This window comes from Engraulis encrasicolus, chromosome 20, assembly GCF_034702125.1.
Source record: "Engraulis encrasicolus isolate BLACKSEA-1 chromosome 20, IST_EnEncr_1.0, whole genome shotgun sequence".
Lineage (NCBI taxonomy): Eukaryota > Metazoa > Chordata > Actinopteri > Clupeiformes > Engraulidae > Engraulis > Engraulis encrasicolus.
In genome coordinates, this window is record NC_085876.1 from 51,770,301 (window position 1) to 51,782,800 (window position 12,500).

Here is a 12,500-nt window from a genome sequence, read left to right on the forward strand (position 1 = left end):
CTACAATACTTTACATTACATTGTATTACATTACATTGTATTACATTACATTACATTACACTTACACTTAGTAGCTGACACCTTTATCCAAAGCTTACAGTCCATGGAGCAATGTGGGGTTAGGTAGGAGCAGTGTGGGGTATTGGTTACAGTCCCTGGAGCAGTATTGAGGTATTTATAGGTGTCTTGGTACAGGGTATTGGTTACAGCCCCTGGAGCAGTGTGGGGTATTGGTTACAGTCCCGGGAGCAGTGTCGGGTTAGATACCTTGACCAGACCACCAGTTAAATGCCCTGTATGCCAGATTACCAGTCCAGCCCACCAGTAAAACGCCCTGTATGACAGATTACCAGTCCAGCCCACCGGGCAAATGCCCTGTATGCCAGATTACCAGTCCAGCCCACCAGTAAAACGCCCTGTATGCCAGATTACCAGTCCAGCCCACCAGTAAAACGCCCTGTATGACAGATTACCAGTCCGGCCTTGTTTTCAAGAGTAAATCTGTCCACAATAGATTATGTGTTCCAGATTGTCTGTGACGCCATCCAGCAAACACTTGCGGAACCTTGGCCACCGCAATGTGTTACTGACACGTCTTATAGTTCACCCCTTTGCACAGAGCCTACAGTACTGTACGTAGGTTATAACCCTACTGTCACCAAGATTGTAATGACTCAGTCTTAATCTGTCACTTAAAGTGAAACTGTGCCATTTTTGGAAATAAGCTTATTTTACACCTCCCCTTGAGCTAAACAATAGGGTTTTACCATTCTCCTGTATTTTCAATCGTTCTCGGGGTATGCAGGTAAGCAGTTAACATTGAGTCCTATGAGACCAGCTCGCGCCTAACTGGTCTCATAGGACTCAATGTTAACTGTTAGCTTGGAGGTCAAATTTGCACTGTCATAAATAGAAAACGGTTGAAAGTACAGGAGAAAGTTAAAACCCTATTCTTTAACTCAAGGGAAGGTGTAAAATAAGCTTATTTCCAAAAATCGGACAGTATCACTTTAAGGCTGTCTGTAATGTCAAAGCAATGTTGTTATGATGTAGTTCAGTATTTTCAGCAAAGAGTGAATAGGCTTGACGACGGTCCCATCTGCAGTACTGTAAGACGTAAAAAAAAAAAAGAAAAAAGTTTTATTGCAATTTCTCGACCACAAAATTGCCTGCTGTAATTGCTGCACATTACTCATAGCAATAAGGGAAGGGGGAAACAATTAGGCCAAGGAAAAATGATGAAGTTCATGAACTTCTCTTCCAAAACAAAATGCTAGTCAGAGAAACAAGACAGCAGCAAGACTTCACCATACGGGGGGGCAGTATACAGTATATGGGCCTTACATACATGCCCATGGTGACCCGGGTTCGAATCCCACCCCCTAGCTATCCCAGCTTTCTTCCTGTCATACTCGCGACATAATACTGTACTATAACCAATAAAGCCATCAAAGCCCTAAAGAAAAATAAGAATTGACCGTATGTAGGAATGGAAGACGCACCCCTTGATATTGTAGAAAAGTGAAAAAGCAAGTACAGTAGGACAACAGAACATCTAGTACAGGGGTGGGGAGCCTTTTTCATTCTAAGGGCCACTTCAAATTCATCCAAGGGCCGTAAAAGTCCTCCGAGGGCCGTACTATGAACACAAACCAGGATTTCCCCCTTCACACCCTAGGCCTATATTGAAGGCAACCACCTTTTAAACAAACACCTCCTTCTCTAGGATCCCTGAATATAACTTAATTGTATTGCAAATGCTTTTTCTAAGATTCCTTTACAAAATATGACATATTTCATGTGAAGCTGAATAACATAAAAATGATCAATTGAACAATAATCATATCGGGGGCCGGATAAAATGTCCTCAATGGCCGCAAACGGCCCTCGAGACATAGGTTCCCCACCCCTGATCTAGTAAGACAGCAAGAGTAGGACAACAAAAATGACTTTTTCATGGGCCAAGAACGATTTACATGCCTCATTCACCAAGAAAGCAGCAACTCCCCCGTCGTGGTAGGACAGTAATGGCAGAGAGAGTAGAGAGAGAGGTTCCATTGGCCCATTGTTTCCTGGTTCTATTATTGGGGGGGAAATCCCCCTTTAGGCAGACCTAGGCAGACCTAATGACTGTTCTATTCAATGCTAGGAGCATTATGACACGCCCTTTAGGCAGACCGGAATCTGGTCATGTTAGGTGCCCATAGAAACCTATTATGTTGGCATATCTCTATATACTTAAAGAATCTCTGGTACTGGTGCAGCAACTGCCCCGTGATAGGACAGTATTGGTGCATTCAGGCCGGCTGAGACCCGTGCCGGTGCCCATTCCCGCACCTAATCGCGAATCTGGCCGTCGTGCTCACGTTACAGATCATAGCGCTCGCAAACCATAAATTTGGTCCGCAATACGATCTGTAAGATACTTTGTTTTTCTCCGCAAACTGTGACAATAACGTGACCGTCAGCAGGTTTATCTGGGTAACACAGTCACGTGCAGAAAAGAGTTCAGTGCCCGGTATGAACACGGGCGGTTCGCAGATAAGCGCTTCAGTGCCGAACGTAACCTGTGCAGGCACAAGCACCGGCTTCGTTCTGGTCAGCCTGCAAACCACCGAAGAGTGCACTCTTAGTTAGCAGCAAAAGAGCATTCTTAAGCTACGTACACACACATTACTAACTTCTCGCTTGCTCGCCTACTCGCCACTCTCTCACGGAACGTTCGCTGAAAGTTCCCGCGGCTTTAACTGCCAATGTACAGGCGAGACGTACTGAACTTTGCTTTAGAATTGGTTACTCGCTTACTCGCCTCGCTCGAAGTTAAAATATTTTCAACTCGGGATCCGCCCACATCACATCGCTTGTAGAGTACCCACCTACTCGTCTCACTGGAACACATTGACATTCTATTGACTTCATTCACTGTGCGAGTAACTAGTAGCGACGTGTGTGTACGGCCCTTTAGGACAGCAAGAATGTGCCTTTTGTCATAAATCCAGCTCTCGTCAATATATCCCAACAACCCTCTGGGAGAAGACAACGTCCCGTAAGGAGGCGCTGCAAATTAGCAGGCTCGGGAGGAGGCACTTAAGACACACATCGCTGTAATGCCGTGAGGCGAACAGGCGGGCGGAGAGGGCGGAGAGGGCGGTCCATTACTTTACTTACATTAAGAAAGTCACGCTGCTTTAACGCATCAGCAAGGGCTGAACTGGGGGAGAAATACATGTAGGGCCTGGGCACTTTTGGCTTAAAGGGGCCCTCATGGGGGAGAAATAGGGCCCGGGCACTTTTGGCTTAAAGGGGCCCTCATGGGGGAGAGACAGTGCCCAGGCACTGTTGGCTTAAAGGGGCCCATCATGGGGGAGAAATAGGGCCCAGGCACTTTTGGCTTAAAGGGGCCTCTCATGGGGGAGAAATAGGGCCCGGGCACTGTTGGCTTAAAGGGGCCCTCATGGGGGAGAAATAGGGCCCGGGCACTTTTGGCTTAAAGGGGCCCCTCATGGGGGAGAGATAGGGCCCGGGCACTTTTGGCTTAAAGGGGCCCCTCATGGGGGAGAAATAGGGCCCGGGCACTTTTGGCTTGAAAGGGGCCCCTCATGGGGGAGAGACAGTGCCCAGGCACTGTTGGCTTAAAGGGGCCCATCATGGGGGAGAAATAGGGCCCGGGCACTTTTGGCTTAAAGGGGCCCTCATGGGGGAGAGATAGGGCCCGGGCACTTTTGGCTTAAAGGGGCCCTCATGGGGAAGAGACAGGGCCCGGGCACTTTTGGCTTAAAGGGGCCTCTCATGGGGGAGAAATAGGGCCCGGGCACTGTTGGCTTAAAGGGGACCCTCCTAATTAGCAGTGCATAACTGACACATTGGTGGGCCCTGTCCCCTCGTGGGCCCCTATTTTCAGAAATGTGTAGGAAAAAAAAGAATCTGAAAATAGGGGCCCAGGAGGGTGCAGGGGCCCACCTTCAAATGCCCGCTATGCCAGATGGCCAGGGGCCCACAAGGATGCGGGGCCCATCGGAAAATGCCCGCTATGCCAGATAGCCAGGGGCCCACGAGGGTGCAGGGCCCACCGGGAAATGCCCGCTATGCCAGATGGCCAGTCCAGCCCTGTTTTAACTCATCAGCCCTCGTTAAGCACGCCGCGGTCCACACCACATACCACACACCACGCGCCCAGGAGGCGTCTTTGGAGGAAGGGGAAATGGACTCTCAACATTCGCTGCTCCTTTTTGCCGCAAATCACTTAGGACTGTGAGTGTGTGTGTGTGTGTGTGTGTGTGTGTGTGTGTGTGTGTGTGTGTGTGTGTGTGTGTGTGTGTGTGTGTGTGTGTGTGTGTGTGTGTGTGTGTGTGTGTGTGTGCGCGTGTGTGTGTGTGTGTGTGTGTTATTTTTTTCTTTTTAATAAAACAAAATTGATGATGTAAGGTGTAAGATGGGTAATACCTACACTACAGTGTCGATACTGTAATACCTCCACAATGCAATTGCCCTTCTCTGTGCTTGCTGAGTGGGGCGGGGGGGCTGGTGACATCATGCCCTTGGGGGATGAGCGGGGGGTGAGGGGTGAGGGGGTGAGTGGTGCGATGAGTGGGGGGTGAGGGTTTATGTGTGTGTGTGTGTGTGAGAGAGTGTTTGGGGCTCAGACGCGTGGCGCTAATGGACGCAGGGCAATACATACAGGAGTAAAGAGCCGGCCAAAGTGGACACACAGCACACCACATGGTCAACTTACCCTGAATCCTGTACGCAGGGGAGCATCTAGACATCTTGGGGCCCAAGGCAAAATATACCTGTAAACATTGGGCCCTCAAAGGTCCTTGTATTAGGTATACAAAGGATTAATCGACTTTAATTGATTAATGCGTTAATCGATTAAAGACCATTATTCGCAATTAATCACCAATTCAACTGACAAGAGACCCAGGTGAAATGGGCATGTGAAGAGTGTGTATGAATAGGGGTGTGAATAGTGGGAATATGTAAATCCCCTTTGGATTTAAGTATTTAAATAGAATTCATTTCAATGTAGCATTTCATCTCATTTTTTAATTAAAATTTTTAGATTTAGTAGGTTTTTTTCCGAGAAACATTGAGATTTCAGGGAAAAAACACAGCTTATCAATTAATCGTAAGTTGATCGATAAGGCAATCAACTAACGATTAATGAATCAGTCGATAATTTGCATCCCTACCTTGTATAGACATAACATTTTTGGTGCTATTTTAGTGTTTTAGTGCCTTATTATCTTAGATTACTTTACATACTGTAAGTGACACATTAAGACTGTGTTGTGTGTTCTCAGTGGCTGGTGTGACAGTTGGGGGCCCCCTATGGAAGGCAGATGTGGTCGGGGCCCTAGGCAATTGCCTAGGTTTGCCAATTGGAAAGTCCGCCTCTGCCTGAACGACCTCAGCACCATGGCGCGATGGATGGATAGATAGATAGTGCATTGGAATTGGGATGGAGAGAGAGAGAGAGAAAGTAGGAGAGTGGTAGAGCGCTAGAGAGAGACAGAGAGACAGAGAGAGAGAATAGGAGAGTGGTAGAGCGCTAGAGAGAGAGAGAGAGGTAGTTGAAGAGGTATTCAGGGCAATATGTACAGGAGCGAGCCGGAGTGGTCAATTACCCAGAATCCTGTATGACCACAACACCATGACGCCATGGGTGGATAGATACAGTATATGTAGATAGAGAGAGAGATAGAGAGAAACAGTGAGAGAGAGGGAGGGACAAGAGAGAGAGAGAGAGAGAGAGGGAGAGAGAGAGAAGAGAGTGAAGAGAGAGAGAGAGAAAGAGAGAGAGAGAGAGAGAGAGAGTTGGGTGAGGAGACAGATGAGGCGGAGAGAGAGAGAGAGAGAGAGAGAGAGAGAGAGAGAGAGAGAGAGAGAGAGAGAGAGAGAGATGGCCTTTTTAAATGGCCTGGTACTAAAACAGCTCTTATTGAGAGAGGGGATTACAACAGATATTATTGGATCAGGCTAGATGTGGGGGTGGGGGTGGGGGGGCTCAGGCTAGATGGGGGGCTGGGGGTGGGGGGATCAGGCTAGATGGGGGGGGGGGGGTCAGGCTAGATGGGGGGGGGGGATCAGGCTAGATGGGGGGCTGGGGGTGGGGGGATCAGGCTAGATGGGGGGGGGGATCAGGCTAGATGGGGGGGGGGATCAGGCTAGATGGGGGGGGGGGGGTCAGGCTAGATGGGGGGGGGGGTCAGGCTAGATGGGGGGGGGTCAGGCTAGATGGGGGGGGGGGGTCAGGCTAGATGGGGGGGGGGGGTCAGGCTAGATGGGGGGGGGGATCAGGCTAGATGGGGGGGGGATCAGGCTAGATGGGGGGGGGGGGGATCAGGCTAGATGGGGGGGGGATCAGGCTAGATGGGGGGGGGGGATCAGGCTAGATGGGGGGGGGGGGTGGGGGGGGGTCAGGCTAGATGGGGGGATGGGGGGGGGGATCAGGCTAGATGGGGGGGGGATCAGGCTAGATGGGGGGGGGGATCAGGCTAGATGGGGGGGGGGATCAGGCTAGATGGGGGGGGGGGGGGGTCAGGCTAGATGGGGGGCTGGGGGTGGGGGGATCAGGCTAGATGGGGGGGGGGGGGATCAGGCTAGATGGGGGGCTGGGGTGGTGGGGGGGGTCAGGCTAGATGTGTTTCCTGCGTACCGTACTCTGTACAGGAGCCAGGACTGGACTGGCCATCTGGCAAAGCAGGCAATTCCCAGTGGGCCCCGCACCCTCGTGGGTCCCTAATTATGAGGGGTCCCTTTAAGCCAAAAGAGCCCGGGCCCTATTTCTCCCCCATGAGGGGCCCCTTTAAGCAAAAAGTGCACGGGCCCTATTTCTCCCCCATGAGGGGCCGCTTTAAGTCAAAAGTGCCCGGGCCCTATTTCTCCCCCATGAGGGGCCCCTTTAAGGCAGAAGTGCCCGGGCCCTATTTCTCCCCCATGAGGGGCCCCTTTAAGGCAGAAGTGCCCGGGCCCTATTTCTCCCCCACGCCAGCCCTGTCTGGAGCTGGAGACCAGGCAGGGACGATGATGATGCTTCCATGGGCCCCTGGGCCAGACAATAAGAAAGGCCCCCCTCAATGCGTGTTTCTAGTGCCCCTCCACACTTTGTTATCGGTCCCTGGGGCCAGACGGGACGGCTACTAACACAACAGCTTTTCCACTCCTTCACTCAAACCAAACAAGCCAATACCACACACACACACACACACACACACACACACACACACACACACACACACACACACACACACTACACATAGTATATACACCGGTACACACAATCATTTATCTAAAAAAATACTTTACAGTAGAATCAAATGTGTACTTGTGTGTACACTTTGCAACACATGCACTACTGAAAGATAAACATATTAATCTCCAACAGTGAGGCAAGAGTGTGTATAAATGGCTGGACTGCACACGGTTTTCCATTCTTTCACTCTAACCCAGGGCTTGACCGCCATCTGGCCTAACAGGCATTTCCTAGTGGGCCCCGGTGGTCATAACGGGCATTTCCCGGCGGGCCCCGCACCCTCATGGGCCCCTATTTTCAGAAAGGAAAAAATAAAATCAGAAAATAGGGGTCCACAAGGGTGCGGGGCCCATCGGTGAGTCAGTTCTGCGCCGCTAATAATGAGGGGCCCCTTTAAGTCAAAACTGCCTGGGCCCTATTTCTCCCCCATGAGGGGCCCCTTTAAGCCAAAAGTGCCTGGGCCCTATTTCTCCCCCATGAGGGGCCCCTTTAAGCCAAAAGTGCCTGGGCCCTATTTCTCCCCCATGAGGGGCCCCTTTAAGTCAAAACTGCCTGGGCCCTATTTCTCCCCTAGTCCAGCCCTGCTCAAAGCAAACCTCCATCATCACCACCACAGGCTGCATCCACTCAGACAGTCAAACGCTTGTTTCTCATTTAAATGGAAAAATTACTACAACATAGTGTAGTGATGTGTAGAAGAAGAAAGAGGACAAATCCGCTCACTGTTGCTGCTGATCAACGATTTATTCAACACAACGTTGCCACAACAAATCTCCAAAAGTGAAGCTCAAGAGCACATTCTGTAAATAAGCGTTTTTCAACGGGGACTCTACAGCTTTTACAGACTTGAACAGACCTGAGAGAAATAGTACTTTAAAGAAATGATATTGCTCTCAAGTAAACCAGGTTAAGTTAAGAGGTAAATCATCTAATAAAAAATCATCTAATTCTTAAGACCATTCCTAAGAGTCCAGGCTCTTCTACTAGATTTACCTCTTAACTTAACCAGCTTTGTAGTATAGGCCCTTGGTTTGATTGATTTTAATTGATTGTGTATATTGGTTTGATCATTTGAAGATTTTTTGGGGTCTTTTTTGGGTGGACAGGAAGCGAATGGGGAGAGAGATGTGGAGGGGTCGGCAAATGACCCGGGACCCGAGTGCCCAACCGATTGGCCACGGCAGGGCCTCTGGTTTGATTATTTGAACTGATTGATTATACTGGTTTAATTGATTTGAACTGATTGATTATACTGGTTTTAATTGATTTGAACTGATTGATTATACTGGTTTAATTGAGTTGAACTGATTGATTATACCGGTTTTAATTGATTTGATTGATTTGAATTAATTGTGTATACTGGTTTTAATTTATTTGAACTGACTGCATTACCAGGATGAAGAGTCCTCTTGTGTATACTGGTTTTAATTTATTTGTATTGACTGCATTACCAGGATGAAGAGTCCTTCGTTGGCTTGATTATTTTAATTGATTACCAGGATGAAGAGTCCTTCGTTATTTTAATTGATTTGAATTGACTGCATTACCAGGATGAAGAGTCCTTGATTATTATTTTAATTGATTACCAGGATGAAGAGTCCTTATTTTAATTGATTACCAGGATGAAGAGTCCTTATTTTAATTGATTACCAGGATGAAGAGTCCTTCGTTGGCGAACTTCTGGTGGTCGGGGATGGTGGAGAAGACAGACAGTACCAGACAGCTGAACACCAGCAGGAAACTGCAACACAAACAACAACAACAACAACAACACATCACAAAGCTGTAACAACAACAACAACAACAATGAGGCATGACAAGGCTGTAACAACACACAACAACAACAATAACAACAAGACATCACAAGGCTGTAACAAAACAAATAATAACAACAACAAGACATCACAAGGCTGTAACAACACAAATAACAACACACAACAACAACACACAACAACAACAACAACAACAACAACAACAACAACAACAACAACAACAACAACAACAACAACAACAACAACAACAAGACATCGCAATGCTGTAACAACACACAACTACAATAAGACATCACAAGGCTGACACACAAACAACAAACACACACAACACACAACAATAAATTAGGAAGCTGCAATACAACAACAACAACAACAACAACACATCACCAGGCTGTGATATAAAAATCCAAACACACCAAAACACATTTAGAGTCAGAGAGTGTAACTAGATGTACAGGTATATTTTTACAGGTACATCTAGTTGCAACTCCATACCACACTATGTCGGTTGGAAACCTGTTTGCATTTTGGGTTTCACTGCGATGCCCAGGCTCCAGTTCCGGCATGGGAAGCACTGCGCGATACTGCTGAGCTAAAGGACCAGACCGAGAGCTCAGTGCTACCGATATTGTATGAGGTTTCAGGAGGGAGGTTAACAAAGTTTGTAACGCCAAAACTCTACTAGCTGGCATCCGTTACACATGCACGACTCAAGGTTACCACTGCTCTCTCTCTCTCTCTCTCTCTCTCTCTCTCTCTCTCTCTCTCTCTCTCTCTCTCTCTCTCTCTCTCTCTCTCTCTCTCTCTCCCAATCAGTTCATGTCAATCATTACTGCACTTTCTAATTACAAGTCAAAAAATCCCTTCAGGCCTTCCATGTTTGTCCTGTGCCTAATGATGGAATAGGCTGTACCCATACACCAGTAATGCACACTATGCTAGCATCAGCACACCCCAGCTAGCGGTCTCAGCTAATGGCTCCACCTGCGTACGCTAGGCTAGTGTAAAAGCATGCGGTAGGCTAGTGTAAAAGCATTCAGGCCCATTCAGAACAAAATAATGATGACATTGCTACAAGAGGAGGAGGAAATTGGTTTGGCTGCCTAAATAAAAACTCCAACAGGTCAGGAGCATAAATATACAGTTACTACTACTCACACAGTAGTACTACTATTCAGTTTGCACAGTAATTGTGTGAATCTTGCCGACAGCGTTTTTTATTCCCGGTAAGAAGTGTTAGCGTAAGCAGAGTCTTGCTGAGGGAAACGCGGTAGTGCTACAGTTTAGCTTTGTCAACACTCATTTGCCTCCGCAGTGTGTGCTTTAACCACTATGAAGGAGATATAGCTTGCCCTACATAATTCATTCACACTTTAGCCAAGAGGAGTTTGACCCGTCCTCTGACTATGTGTAGTGTAGTGCTACTTATGTCTTGCTGTCTAGCTTTTTGGGTAGTCATGGGTAAGCGGTTAGGGCATCAGACTTGTACTCCTGGCCCTACCGTGGCCGAAATGGTAGGGCACACGTTTACCACTCAGCCGACTTGGGATTGATTCCCCGTCCGGGTACTTTGCCGGTCCTTCTCCATCTCTCTCTCCCAGCTCGCTTCCTGTCTCTCCTCCACTATCCTGTCTCACAATAACTTGTATTCCAACGGTTCCACTCCCGACCCGCCAGGTTGGTGGGGGGAGTAATTAACCAGTGCTCTCCCCCATCCTACTCCATGACTGAGGCACCCTGAGCATGGTACCGTCCCACCGCACTGCTCCCTTGGGGCACCATTAGTGGCTGCCCCCTTGCACAGGTGAGGCATAAATGAAATGTTGTTGCGTGCAGTGTGCAGTGCTCACTTGTGTGCTGTGGAGTGCTGTGTCACAATGACAACGGGAGTTGGAGTTTCCCATTTTGGCTTTTCACTAGCCAAGAGGATTTTGACCCGTCCTTTGACTATGTGTAGTGCTGCCTATGTCTTGCTGTGATGATAGTGGAATGCACCACACACTGATGAAGGCTTGATAGCCGAAAGCCGTTTGCTTTTGGACATGGTGGTAATATAAATAAATAATGAGACGCAGTTTGTGAGTGCAGATTTTTCTTCCTTAAATTGATACCTTTTATCGCGCACCCAAAGACTTTCATTTTTTTTCTAAGAAGTTGAGCGCGTCCTTTGCCATAACCTGATGACAGTGCAATGTACATTATCACCATGGGCTACTGAATATATTCATCTCTTGATGACAATGGCTATCCAAACGGGTAGTATTACTGATGAATGAAATTTCTCTCCTGTAGAGACAGCAAAGGTGAATCTAATCTAATCTAATCTAATCTAAGATACAGCCGTCAGACGGCCACATTGTACATTAGCACGGCGGGCTCCTGTTATATTCAGGTCCTGATGACAGTGGCTTCATCCATCAGGCTCCGGCTCCCTCTCCACTACAAAAGGCGCTAACAGGTTTACGCTCGCCAAATATCAGGTAGTGTTGCCAGATTGGGCTGTTTCCCGCCCAATTGGGCTGCTTAGGATGGCCGTGTGTGGGAAAAAATGGCATTTAGCATAAAAACCTGCCCAATTTTTGCCATAGAAATCAATAGAATTGGGCGGGATTTTGTGCTTCTAGGCGGGTTTTGAGCATTTTTTGGGCTGGAAATCATCAGCCTCATCTGGCAACCCTGATCGCAGGCTGCTGGTTTAAGCACATGGGGAAAGTACAGCACAGGGCATTTATCCACTGGAAGACACACAAACACACACACACACACACACACACACACACACACACACACACACACACACACACACACACACACACACACACACACACACACACACACACACGCACACACACGGGGAAAGTACAGCACAGGGCATTTATCCATTGGAAGTCCTGCGCGTGTCAAACAGATCACGCCAGATACACTTTAAGCCCCTGAAGGATTTGATGCTTTCACGCACGACATTTATATTTAACTTTTCCATGACTGACTGCCTGCTGCCTGCGTGTGCCCACAAGTGGTAAACACAGAAGCAAAAACACAGACTCAAAGACACAGACAGAGACACACACACAGTATACATGCACGCAAACATGCAAGCACGCACACACACGCACGTTAACACACACACACACACACACACCAAACCCCCCATCCTGCCTTATCTTTCCTGACCACAAACTCTCTCTCTACCAGGCTACAGAATAGGACTCTGACATCAAGTCACCCACGGAAAACAATCAAGCATTTGTGAAAGCTGTGTGTGTGTGTGTGTGTGTGTGTGTGTGTGTGTGTGTGTGTGTGTGTGTGTGTGTGTGTGTGTGTGTGTGTGTGTGTGTGTGTGTGTGTGTGTGTGTGTGTGTGTGTGTGTGTGTGTGTGTGTGTGTGTGTGTGTGTGTGTGTGTGTGCCAGGGGTTGCCGTGTTGTGGTCTCATAGCTGGCAGAGGGAAACCACATGCTTCATAGTGGTGACA

General features: G+C 48.1%; 1 protein-coding gene across 1 annotated transcript in view; it reads right to left on the reverse strand.

Annotated features, from left to right (window-relative positions):
* LOC134436745 (potassium voltage-gated channel subfamily KQT member 4) overlaps positions 1-12,500 on the reverse strand; it is a 212,654-nt gene that overhangs the window by 97,106 nt on the left and 103,048 nt on the right. Inside the window, exon 2 of the mRNA XM_063186096.1 lies at positions 8,906-8,996. Coding sequence (XP_063042166.1) covers positions 8,906-8,996 — 91 coding nt within the window. The remainder of the gene's footprint in view (positions 1-8,905; positions 8,997-12,500) is intronic.